The 12,762-nt window shown below is 49.6% G+C and overlaps 2 protein-coding genes across 2 annotated transcripts; one reads left to right on the forward strand and one right to left on the reverse strand.

Moving 5' to 3' along the window:
* The first annotated feature begins 3,075 nt into the window (after positions 1–3,075).
* CUNH17orf114 (chromosome unknown C17orf114 homolog) lies at positions 3,076–4,206 on the forward strand. The gene is made up of 3 exons (XM_056115151.1): positions 3,076–3,222; positions 3,425–3,544; positions 3,980–4,206. Exons 2-3 carry the CDS (start codon positions 3,472–3,474, stop codon positions 4,150–4,152), a joined length of 246 nt encoding a protein of 81 aa, XP_055971126.1. The 5' UTR covers positions 3,076–3,222; positions 3,425–3,471; the 3' UTR covers positions 4,153–4,206.
* Positions 4,207–8,116: 3,910 nt separating this feature from the next.
* PSMB6 (proteasome 20S subunit beta 6) lies at positions 8,117–10,090 on the reverse strand. Its single transcript, XM_056115145.1, has 6 exons — positions 9,977–10,090; positions 9,546–9,613; positions 8,986–9,117; positions 8,745–8,874; positions 8,423–8,567; positions 8,117–8,322 (listed from the first exon to the last, which is right to left on the reverse strand). The coding sequence occupies exons 1-6, from the start codon at positions 10,076–10,078 to the stop codon at positions 8,180–8,182; spliced, it is 720 nt and encodes a 239-aa protein (XP_055971120.1). The 5' UTR covers positions 10,079–10,090; the 3' UTR covers positions 8,117–8,179.
* Between the last annotated feature and the right edge of the window lie 2,672 nt (positions 10,091–12,762).

Consider the following 12,762-nt stretch of genomic DNA (forward strand, 5'->3'; position numbering starts at 1 on the left):
CGAGAGGGATAGAGGCTTTTGGGGTGACCTCTAATCGCCCTCGTAGGTGTTACCATATTTGAACCCTATCAAATATGGTACGGCAATTCTGGAAGATGGGTATTTAGTGTCTTATAATGGGTCCAGAAAGCGTCCTGGAGTGTGGCGGCGGCTGGGTAGTGGAGGTAGTGTCGGTAGTGGAGGTCTGCCAGTGAAGTATTTATCTGGTCCCGGTAGGGGTAGGGTGGGTCTTCTGTGCGCAATCCAATCCCTGGGGCTCTGGTGGTTGGTGGAAGCAGACAGGGCAGGGTAGGGTGGGCCTCCTGATTATAATCCCTCTGTCACCTGTGGTTGGTGGGAGCAAGCAGAGAATCTCTGTCCCTGGGTCCATTGAGCCTGGAGTCCAAGGTCTCAGAGAGTTCCTCTTATCTTGTTCTGTGGGTCTTCACAACTACACCCTCCCCCAAGTAATACCATACGATGCTAGTTATATAAAGTTCTTTAGGTGGTGGCTGGGGGGGAGGTTGGAATGATAGAACCGTAGGTTTCAATCCTGGAATCCCATATGGTTCCCCTGACCACCACCAGGAGTAATTCCTGAGTGCAGAGCCAGGAGTAACCCCTGCGCATCGTCAGGTGTGGCCCAAACCTTCCCCCAAATCTCCCAAAAGTTATTTTCTTTGGGGCTAGGGGTTGTTTTTTGGGTCAAGCCCAACGATGCTCAGGAATCACTTCTGGTGGCACTCAGGAGACAATATGGAGTGCAAATCAAGTGGCCTACCCTATCTACTGCACATACTACCCAAACAACCTCTGAGCAATACACCTGCTATGGCCCCCAAACAAAAAAAGCTCTTATGGAATATACTAATATGTGCATTTCATTGGAGGGATAACTACAGTGGGTAGGACCCTTGCCTTGCATGTGATCAACCAGGATTTGATCCCCAGTATTCCATATGGTCCCCAGGCCCCGTCAGGAGTGATCACCGAGCCAGGTGTAAGCCCTGAGCACCTCTGGGTATGGTTCCCCCAAAACCAGAGATACAGTACAGTGGGTAGAGTGCTTACCTTGCATGTGGCAGAGCTGGGTTTGGTCAGTACCCCATATGGTTCTTGAAGCCTGCCACATGATCCCTGAGCACAGAGCCAAGAATAAGCCCTGAGCACAATTCCTTTTGGATTGGTCCAAAAACCAGAAAAAAAATATGTGTGCATGAGACTATTTATTGGAGGGGGCTGAGGAAAGATCCCAAAGGGATGAAGTGCATGCTTTGCCTGCAGAAAGCCTGGGTTCAACCCCGGGCACTGCATGGTCTCCCCAGATATCTCTAGGACTACCAAGCACAGAGTTGGAGTAGCCCCTGAGCACTTCCAGGTGTTTCCCCTAAAAGGAACAAAATACAACAAAAGAAAAATTAATTTAACAAAATAATAAAATACTGTAAATTGTGTGTGCACCAGGATCAAAGTCAGGGTAATGCATACGTGCAGGACCTGTGCTCTAGATGAGTTACATCACTGGGCAAACTGTAAGTTAATATTTACTAAAGTGGGCCAGAGAGATTGAACAGCAGGTAGGGTGCTTGCCTTGCATATGACCAACCCAGGTTTGATCCTTTGCACCCGGGAGTAGTCCCTGAATTCTGAATTCAAAGCTGGCAGCAAGCTGGCACAAAGAACAAAAGATTTTTACTTCAATAAAGTTAGTTTATAAAATGAGAAATGACTTGTGAGGTAGGCAGTACAGTCAGCAGTGCTTTCCAACCTTTCCCATATAGCAGCATCCTGAGAGAATATGTGGAAACGTAGCATTTCTATGTTTCAAACGTAGCACTGTCTTACTCCTTAGATTCTAACCTTAGGGTACTCTGATAGAAAGTTTGCAGCCTGGCTTTGCTATTCTAGAACTGACCCAGAACATCCGTGAGGGACATGCCTGGGAAGTACAAGGTGGTGGTTAACAGAGTGGATTCAGGGGTCAAGCTGATGGGGATGGTGTGGAGGAGGCAGTTCCTGCTCTGCTGACTGTGTGACTGTGTCTCTGCCTGTGTGACTGTGGCAAGGTACCTAGTCTCTTTGTGCCTCCAACTCCTTATCTGTAAAATTAGGTCATAGTAATACCTCAAAAGACTGCTGACGTGATTAGACAAGATACCATAAATAAGTTCCTAGCATCTTCCTGGCATAGACTATTAATCAACTATAACTATCTTCATAGGAGAGGACAAGAGCTATTAGACCACTTAATGAGTACGAAACATTTCCCAGGCATTTTCCTCTTCCAAGTTTCCAAGTTAAGGTTTTTTTCTTTTTGGGTCACACCCTGTGATGCACAGGGGATACTCCTGGCTCTGCACTCAGGAATTAGCCCTGGCAGTGCTCAGGGGACCATATGGGATGCTGGGAATCGAACCTGGGTTGGCCGCGTGCAAGGCAAACACCCTACCCTCTGTGCTATTGCTCCAGCACCCCCCCCCCAAGTTAAGTTTTTATTCTAAAGATATATAGGCTATCTTTAAATCATACACGTGCAAGTTAATATTTACTAAAGTGGGCCAGAGAAAGTGGGTTTTGTTTTACTTTGGGGACTGCATTCAACTGTGCTCAGGGCTTACTCCTGGCTCTGTGTTCAGGGATCATTCCTGGTATGGCCAGGGGACCAAATGCAATGCCAGTGTTCCAGGGATCAAACTAGAGTCAGTCGTGTACAAAACAAGTGCTTTAACTTCTGTACTATTTTTCAGCCCTAAATTTTGTACATCTTAGTATTCTGAACTATAAAAGAATCCCCTGAAGGGACCACCATGGCACCAAGTTGTCCAACATGACTGTAATGGATTTTCACTACACTGATTTGTCCTGGGATATCTTTTTTTCTTGTTTTCTTTGGGGTCACACCGGGCAGTTCTCTAGGCTTACTCCTGGCTCTGCACTCAAGGATCACTCCTGGTAGAGAACGGGGAATCATCTGTGGTGTCTGAAATTGAAACTGGGTCTACTACATGCAAGACAAACCTCTTACTCATTGTACTATTGTTCCAGCCCCCAATGCAGCATTTCTGCATTTAGCTTTGCCATGCCAAGCCTCCTAGTCTTCTGCTTTTCCACGGGAAGCAAAGAGAACATTCAAGGACTGGAGAGACAGTCAAGGTGCTTGCCTTACATGGAGCTCAACCAGCTTTGATCCCTGGCACCAGAAGGTCACCTGAACACCACTGGGACACCTCAGCACAGAGCCAGGTGTGGCCCAAAACTCCCGAAATGAAAAAACAACCTCTAACTCGGGTGTCCTCCTTCCCCCTTTCCTCCTCCCCCTTCTTTCCTTTCCATTCCCTTGGCGCCTTTAATCACCAGGCGGTCTAAGGCTAAGTAGTAGTTTGGCCCACAGTGGGGGGACTTGGAAACCACACCCCTCCTCCTGGGCCCTCCTGGTTATTTGCAGCATCGCAGCACCCTGAGCACAGCACCCTGATCTTCCTCATTGTTGAGATGGGACTGAAGGGGGCATGGTGCTTCCCATGGTGCAGGTGCCGGAGACAGCAGGGAACTGGAAAAGAAACAGGTACAGGGTGGGGTTGGGGGAGTTAGGGGGACTGATGGAAAGGGGGACAGATGGCACACACTGGGGAAGAAAGGCAAATGACCAAACCAGTGGAGGGAAAAGAATAAGTTGTTTCCCTAGGTAGAAGGCTGGAACCATTACTCCCCCATAGGACTGGTGAAATCCCTTGCAGGACCCAGTACATAGTGAAGTAAGACTCCCTTGCTCAGAATGATTAAGGATTTCAAGCCAGTGGCAGCAGAGCCTCTGCTAAGCAGAGGAGCCGAGTAAGAGCCCTGCACACCTGAACTGCCAGTGAAGCCATTCCTGTGTCTCCCCTCTCCTGGCCCCTGCTGCAGTCTTCCTCATTCCTCCTACTGCATGGAAGGGTAGAGTCCAGAGGGGTGGGAGACCCTGACCCCAACTCCTTTCCTTTCCCTCCAATCTTCCCTTTAGGTCTGGATTCAGCAGCCCCTACAGATCCAGATCCCAAACCAGCTATCACTCCCGTTATGGCTGAGGGAGTGACACCCTCCCTGGGGTCTGGTGCCTACTTCAGCAGGAAAGCTCGACTCTCATTCCGTCACCAGCTGCATGACATAGCATCAGCCAATGACTCCACCATTTGAAGAAACAACCAAGGGGCTGAACTTCCAGAAGCTCTGGCAACCCTCCTCCCCGTCAAACCTTCAACTTCTCTCAGTGATCCCAGTACCCCTAAGTCCCTCAAGCCTGTCTCATTAAATTGAGTTGTCAGGTATACGTATGTACCTGTGTATTATGCAGGGGCAGGACAGGGTGGTGGGGAGGTAGTAGCCGGGGGTTAAGGCAGTCAGGCCAACAGGAAGTGCAGTGTGGGGTGGGAATGGGAACTAATGAGGAGTAAATAGGACACAGGTGTCCCAGGAGAGCATTTGCTGAAATAACGTTTCAGAGGAGAGTGTGATGGACATTTTGAGCAGCCAGGAGCTAGGCAGGACAGCATATGCAGCTAGGGGGCACATTGACTCGATACAGAGCGAGTGTCCACTCTGGGCCTGGCCTGAGGATGTCAGTGAACCAGGCCAAAGAAGCCTGAGTGGGAGAGAAGCTCCCCAAGCTGAGCATATGCTCTGTGTGTTGGCAGGCTTGGCACCCTCCCCCGAACACCACTCGGAGCACAGATGTTCCTGAGCACAGCCAGGCGTGGCACCCTGCAAAAGGAATTTTCTCTCCTCACTTAATTTACTTTCTAGGAGGCAGAAGTAGACAGAGAACAAGTACAATAGGACATACTGATAAGTGCTACTGTGCAGAAAGTAAAATTAAACAGTGTAATATATAAGAGCAGGTAGAGAAGACTGGAGCTTTATTTTCTTTGTGGGAGGTGGGGGGGTTGGGCCATGCCTGGCTTGCTTAGGGCTTACTCCTGGCTCTGCACTCCGGGATCACTCATGTCAGAGGTGTGTGTGTGTGTGGGGGGGGGACACACGACTATATAGCCTGTCAAAGATTAAACCAAAGTTGGGAGCTGCATGCCAGGCAAGCACCCTATCCACTGTACTACTGCTCCAACACCTTGAGCTTTATTTATTTTTTTGCTTTGTTTTGTGTGACACATGAGATGCTCAAGAGGTTACTCCCGGCTCTATACTCAGGAATCACTCCTGGTGGTTCTCAAGGGACCATATGGGATACAGGGGATTGAACCTGGGTCGGTTATGTGCAGTGCAAGCATCCTACACACTGGACTATCTCTCTGGCTCCTGGAGCTTAATGAAAAAACTATGTTTTGGATCAGATCCAGCAGCACCCAGAAATTACACTTGGCTGTGTTTAGGAGACCCTGCTGTGTTGGGGATCCAACAGGGTTAGGGTTTCATGCAAGGCAAGCACGCAGCTCTTGGAGATTCATTTCAGGTGGTCAGAAAAAGCCTTCTGAGTAGGTGACACTCTTTTTCTTTTTTTTGCATTCTGGGTCACATTTGGCGATGCACAAGGGTAAATCCTGGTTCATACACTCAGAACTACTCCTGGTGGGACCATATGGGATGCTGCTGGGAATCGAACCCGGGTTGGCCGTGTGCATGACAAACACCCTACCTGCTGTGCTATCACTCAGCCACCATGAGTACGTGACACTGGAGTCGAGACTTGAATGATGAATCCCTATGTGAAAACTGAAGAATTATGTGTCCATGTTGATTCAAAAATTAACAAATGTCTCTCTAAGCTGCAGGTTGGCTGGCTATGCATATCTAGGTACAGAACGAAGAGTGTTAAGAGGAATCAGGTGCCTTGATATAGAGGCCTGGGAGAACAGGTTTTGCAGAAAAACCAAAAATTCTGCATTGCCTTTTTTGTTTTGGTTGGGGCCACACCCTGCAGTGCTGAGGGACTGGGGGGAAAACCACACTGGACAGAGGTCAGAGGACCATGCGGTGCCAGGAACCAAACCAGGGTCACTGAATTCAAGGCAACTAACCCCTGTGCCATTGTCAGCCTATATTGGCCGTTTTAAGTTGGGGTGCACATTTGTCAGAGATTTCTTCTTCACTTAGGCTAGGATCTCCCATGTCTCAAAAAGCCTGCCTTCTAGCCTCTGAAACCCAAGAGTACAGAACCATATTCTAGAACCAAGTTTTCTAATGTGGCTTCTAGAGTTTCCTGACCCATAATGTGGAGAAGATTGGGTGAAAAGTGGTTGGAGAGATAGTACAAGAGCTAAGGCCCTTGCTATATGCGCTGCTGACCCTGGACAGATCCCCAACACTATACACGTCCCCCAAACACTGCTAAGAGCCAGTGTTTGAGACAGAGCCAGGAGTAAGCCCTGAGCATGGCTGGGTGAGGCCAAAAATTAAAAAGAAAAAGAAAAAAAAGAAAACTAAGATCGTCCATCTGGGGAGATAGTTCAAGTGGTAAATACATGGTCCTGGGTTTGATTCCAAGTACAGCAAAGTCTCCCAATTACCACTGGGTATAGATCTAGTAGTTCTTGAGGTTCTTGTGACTGAGCACTGCTGGACACTGTCAGGTCTACACTGTTGGGATGAGCAATGCTGGGAGTGGCCTCTGGGAATCCCAGCACCACCGGGTGTGTATTTATTTGGTGGGGTGGGGATCATCTTTTAGACTACACCTGGCAGTGCTCAGGGTTTACTCCTGGCTTTGTGTTCAGAGATAACTCCTTGTGGACTTAAGGAACCATATGGGGTGCCAGGATCAAACCTCTTTCCCAGGACATCACCTACTGGAAAAAGAGAATAAATGATGGCCACTGAAGTAAAAAGATGGCTCAGAGGACTGGAATGCACGCTCTGTGTATGAGCACCTTGGGGTCAATCCCAACAGCACATGGGCTCCCAATTACTGCCGTGTTTGACTCCCCAGCACCCTCACAATACAAAAGAGCAAATCAAACGCTGGTCACTATTAGTGGAATTTCTATAGGCCCCTGACTTGAGAGGGGACGGCACTGGAGAGGCCAGAGTCCACATTCAGCTTCCCATCCACAGGCTGAAGGCTGACTTACATCACACTCCGCATAGCAATACTGGTTTACAACACTTTTTGTAGCTCTAATCAACACATCTTCAACTAGTTTATAAATAACACTGACCTTCTTCCAAAAGCCAAAAATGTCTCACCATTTTTCGCTAAAAGGCAAGGGACTAGTCAGATAGTACTGCAGGTAAGGTGCTTGCCTAGCATGCATTCAACCCAGATTTGATCCCATCACTACAAATGGTCTCCTGAGTATACCAGGAGTGACCCCTGAGCAGAGTCAGGAAGAAGCCCCGAGCACAGCCAGGAGTAAGTGAAAAACGAAAACCAGTGAAAGGCGAGTCTAGAGAAACGAGACCATAAGCCTGAGCTGGAGCTCTCGAGTCTTTCTGGCCTTAGAACCACAAATCACCTATCATGAAAGGCAGAAAGCAGGTTCAGGGGAAGTTAACCTGGTATTGGCAAGACTCTATGTTCCACCTTAAGCCTGAATAGGAAGAGAAGGGAGTCACTTATTGATAGCACCCACGTCAATCAATCACTCTGATGTCTTAAGATCTAGAGGAAAGAAGGGTAGAGGAGGGGATGGAGAGATAGAACAACAGGCAAAGTATTTCCTTGCATGCGCCAACCTGGGTCTAATCCCTGGCACCCTATGTGGTCCCTTTACCACCGCCAGGCTTAAGCCCTGAGCATAGCCAGGTGAGATCTCAAAACAAAACAAAACAATACAAAAAGAAGGGCGTAAGGTGGGGATGGGGGTGATTTGGAGAAAGAAGTTCAAAAAGCATCTTTGTGGGGCTGGAGCAATAGCACAGCGGGTAGGGCATTTGCTTGGCGTGTGGCCGACCCGGGTTCGATTCCCAGCATCCCATATGGTCCTCTGAATAATTCCTGAGTGCGGAGTCAGGAGTAACCCCTGTGCATCGCCAGATCGCCAGGTGTGACCCAAAAGAAAAAAAAAAAAAAAAACCCAGAAAAACAAAAACCATCTTTACAAAGGTATGTGCCCAACTTCCTCAGAACTCTGAGCAGCGATAAACAGAAAGAAAGGGGTCCAGACAAATTTAGGCATGAGGTCAAGAGACCAAACCCAAAGCACACAGGTTTCCTTTACCACGCTTTATTGAATTTTGCATCACCATAGGTGTCTCTTATTGTATCCTGGATTTAGGGAGGTGGCAAAGTGGCACTGGCAAACTTGGGGATCTGATTTCCCAAAAGTACCTGCCGCTCTACCCCTGATTCTGCAATGGCTGCCAGGCGGATCACTCCTCCACTGGAGCCATCCCTCTCCATGGCCAAAGCGAGAGCTGTGGAAAAAAAGAAGAGAGTTGCAATTCAACCAGAAGCTGGGATGGCTGCAAGAAATGAGGAACTCTGGCCTAGCTTGGGTCGGGAGGTAGTTCTCACCGTTAGCAGTGAACTGCAAACACTCTTCCTTGGTCATGCCTTCCCGGTAGGTCGCGTCGACATAGCCATAGATGTAGGAGCTCCCAGAGCCCCCAATGGCAAAGGGCTGCTTTACCATCATGCCCCCCATGGGCACTGAATATACCTGAGAGGTGGAAGAAAGATAAAAGTCAGCAATTGTCCCCCTCCCCTGCAACGTATGCACCTTCATCCATCCACTGTGGGATGAGTCTGGGGAGATTTTGTGAGGCACACTGGAATAAGAAAAAGTAAATGGCCTGGGTGAGGAAAATTAAAGCGAAAGCAATGGGAGTTATCTGACCTGCCCTCCTTCTTGGTGATCCCAGCCCGCAATGATGATTCCCGCCATCAGATCTTCTCGGTACCGGTAACACATCTCCTTAAAGAGGCTGGCTGCTGTGTGTACCAAAGGGGGCTCATTCAGCTCAATGCTAGAGGTAGAGGGGAATGAGAACAAAGAGACCATGACCAGGGAGCCAGATTAACTTGGCTTCCCAGCCCCAATTCCTTGGAAGGCGCTTTCCCGCCCTGCCCACAAGCACCTGTGGAAGCCAAGCTGGTAAGTGACCGCATCAGCGACCGCCTGGGTATCAGCCGCGGAGCCTGAGCGGCAGCAGAAAATCCGATCGTGAATAGGGGTCAGCTTGTCAGTCACTCGATTGGCAATGTAGGACCTGCAGGACGGCAAGATGGTGAGCGCCGCCCGGCACCCTCTCCGTCTCCCCGTTACTGACGACTCTCTTGGGGCTCAAAACCGGAAACTCTGGGTCAAAGAGAGAGCTCGCTGGACTGAGGCACGTTTTCCATGCTGGAGCCTGACCCAGACCCTCCATATCCGGCTCGGGTCCCTGCGCCTTGCAGAGCGGGGTCCGAACCACGACGCAGCAGGAATTCCTATTCTCACCCAGACCCACGCGAGCCGAAGAGACTTCAGCGTGCACTTCGCCGAAGGGCGGAAGGAGGGACGGGAAGCCGCAACAAACCTCGTCCCGGGAGCGGAGAGACCACCGGAGAGGAGAGACCACCGTCTCACGGCGGTCTGCGGCAAGTAAGGCGCGAAGGGAAACGGGGGGCGGGGTTCACGCGTCGCGGCAAGGCTTACCCGGTGGTCGTTCTGGAGTCGGCCCCCAGAACCACGCCCCCGTCAAACTGCACCGCCATGATAGTTGTCTGGAAAAGAATCCAAAGGTCGAACCTGCGCTATGCCAGCCCCCGGCCCACACAGACCTGGAGGACCCCCGTGCGGCTCCCAGAGCACGAAGGACGGGGCGCCACGGACGCCATCGAATCTCCCGAGGGCCGCAGCGTCCGCCTCGACTAGACTCCCTCTCCAGACGCCAAGGCCGTTAGCCCCGAGGCCTCGGCCCCAGAACCCACGAACATCCACAGTTACGCGTCCTGACCTCACTTCACCTCCGGGCGCGTCCGCCGCCCCGCAACCCCCCCCCCCCCGTCATCCCGACCCACTGAGCCCCGCATCCCCCGCCGAGTTCCGTCCCGAGCACGTTTCCCGAGTCGCGAGTCGTTCCTCACCCCTGTGGAGACTCCCCGGCTTCCCCAGTCGGGGGAAAGGGCCTGCGGGCCCCAGGCGGGCTCTGCCCCCGCTCCCGGCGCAGCTACCACGGCGGCCGCCATCTTCCTCACCCAGCGCTGCCGTAAGGCGACTGTCGCAAAGCGCTCGGTCACTCTTTCGTCGTGCTGCGCCGCGCTGGACGGCAGGAGGGGGAAGGTGTGTCGGGAAGTTTCTTCAGCGACGTTCCTTGGGAAGGTAGGAGGTCGGAAACGACAGGACAAAACGGTCTGCAGGGTCGACGTCTTCCACCTGCCTGCGTAGCTTAATCTGAGATAGACCTGCTCTGCAGCTGCAGTACCCCGAGCCTCCTAGGGGCTGAGGAAGGAGGATGCATGTTGGGCTTTGCGAGACTCCGAGTCCGATCCCCTGCACCGCCAAACCCAAGTCGAACCAACCAACCGAACAAAAACCCGGAAACAGACCGCCTGCAACCAAGAGATCCTCGGAGATAAGAGTCTCTGAACTAGAATGCAACACGTTAGGGCCGAAAAGATAGTACAGCGAGTAGGGTGCGTTCTTTGAAGGCAGCCAACCTGGGTCTGACCCCTAGCTTTCCGCACGGTCCTCCGAGTCCCGCAGATATGACCCTGTGCATTGCGGGCGTGGCCCCCACGCGACTCACCCCAAAAGAATGAGCACATTGTATTCTCATTTACCGTGTGTGTGTGTGTGTGTGTGTGTGTGTGTGTGTCAGATGAGAGAGAGAGAGAGAAAGGAATTATTCAATCACACATACAGGAAGCTTCTAGACTATGCTCAGGGGTTATTCCTGGCTCTGTACTCAGGAATTACTCATGGTAGTGGCTGGAGGACTATATGGGATGCTGAGGATTGAACCCTTGCCAGCCATGTGCAAGGCAAGCACCTACCCGCTGTTCTGTCTCACCCACCTCAGAAAGACATTATTTTTTAAATTTTGCTAGTGTCTGAATATGTGTAGCTTTATTATTTTTTAATTTATTTTTTAAATTTTAATGAATCACCGTGAGGTACAATTATAGACTTACAAACTTTCATGATTGTATTTCAGTCAAACTCAGAAACACTTTAACATTTAAAAAAAATTATCTTTCTATAGCAGCACCTCATTCTGTCTTCGCACCACCCGTGTATGAGTATTTCAGTTTCTCAGATTCTTGTAATTGCTGTGTGTCTTTTTGTTTTGGGAACACATGGGGATGCAAGAGGGGCATGGGGCTTCTTCAGCAGTCCTGGGGGACCAACTGATATTGGGGATACAGCAGAGGTTCAAAGCATGCAAGACAAGCACCACCCTTTTTAATTGTGATTATATATTTATAGGTGGGATAACACTTGACGATGCTCAGGGTTTGCTCCTGGCTCTGTGCTCAGAATTACTCCTGGCGGTATTCATACTAAAGGTACCATACGGGATGCCAAGGATCAAATCCAGGTCAGCTGTGTGCAAGGCAAATGCCCTTCCTGCTGTCCTATTGCTCTGGCCCAGATTTACAATATTTACAATATTATTTACATATTACAATATGTACTTTCATACATACATCATCCCAATACCACACCCACCCCAAGAGTGACAACTTCCCTTTATTAGTGTCCCAAGGACCCCTTTCTTTTAAAATTTTTTTTATTAGTGAATCACCGTGGGGTATAGTTACAAACTTATGAACTTTCGTGTTTACATTACTGTCATACAATGATCATTTACCCATCCCCCCACCAGTGCCCATTCTCCCCCACCAATGTTCCCAGCATCCCTCCCACTACCCCCACCCCATCCCCCGCCACCCCACCCCACCTCAGCAGCAGGGCATTCCCTTTTATTCTCTCTCCTTTTGGGTGTTGTGGTTTGCAATAGAGATATTGAGTGGCCATTGTGTTCGGTCTATAGTCTACTTTCGGCACGCATCTTTCAACCTGAATGGGTTCTCCCAGCATTCTTTACTTGGTGTTCCCTTCTCTATCTGAGCTGCCTTTTCCCCCAGCATGTGAGGCCGGTTTCCAAGCTGTGAAGCTGACCTCTTGGTCCTTATCTCTACTACTTTTGTGTATCAGTCTCCCATTCTGTTATATTCCACAGATGAGTGCAATCTTTCTATGCCTATCCTTCTCTTTCTGACTCATTTCACTTAACATGATACTTTCCATGTTGATCCACTTATATGCAAACTTCATGACTTTAACTTTTCCAACAGCTGCATAGTATTCCATTGTATAGAAGTACCAAAGTTTCTTTAACCAGTCATCTGTTCTTGGGCACTCAGTTTTTTTCCCAGATTTTGGCTATTTACAACAGTGCAGCAATGAACATATTAAGTGCAGATGTAATTTCTACTATACTTTTTTTGCCTCTCCGGGATATATTCTTAGGAGTGGTATTGCTGGATCAAATGGGAGCTCAATTTCTAATTTTTTGAAAATCGCCAAGGACCCCTTTTATCTGCCCCCATCTCTACTTCAGGTAAGCTCAGTGGTGTAGATCAACCAAGGGAAGCTCCTTAACCCCTGTAATATCTCTTGTGACCCTGTACATCCTTGAAGATGGGGGTGCAGTGGTTGGGTTACCCTGTAGAGCTTACTTTTAGCTCTGTGCTCAGGGACCACTTCTGGCAATCCTGGGGGACCATGAACAGTGCTGAGGATAAAACAGGGGTCGGCTGCATATAAAGCAAGGACCTGTTCCCTATACTATATCTCCAGTCCCTCCTGTGTCTCTTTTAAAAAAATTTCGATCAAATAGATATAGAATGGTCTTTGCTATATGTGG

Source organism: Sorex fumeus, unplaced genomic scaffold (assembly GCF_029834395.1).
Source record: "Sorex fumeus unplaced genomic scaffold, SorFum_2.1 ptg000028l, whole genome shotgun sequence".
In the NCBI taxonomy this organism is placed as follows: Eukaryota; Metazoa; Chordata; class Mammalia; order Eulipotyphla; family Soricidae; genus Sorex; species Sorex fumeus.

Coding starts and splice junctions, on each gene's coding strand:
- PSMB6 (XM_056115145.1), bottom strand. CDS start 10,078: ATGGCGGCCGCCGTGGTAGCTGCGCCGGGAGCGGGGGCAGAGCCCGCC. Junction 9,614..9,976: donor GCCGGGGAGTCTCCACAGGG/GTGAGGAACGAC, acceptor ATTCTTTTCCAG/ACAACTATCATGGCGGTGCA. Junction 8,568..8,744: donor ATCACCAAGAAGGAGGGCAG/GTCAGATAACTC, acceptor TCCACCTCTCAG/GTATATTCAGTGCCCATGGG.
- CUNH17orf114 (XM_056115151.1), top strand. CDS start 3,472: ATGGGACTGAAGGGGGCATGGTGCTTCCCATGGTGCAGGTGCCGGAGA. Junction 3,545..3,979: donor GGGAACTGGAAAAGAAACAG/GTACAGGGTGGG, acceptor TCTTCCCTTTAG/GTCTGGATTCAGCAGCCCCT.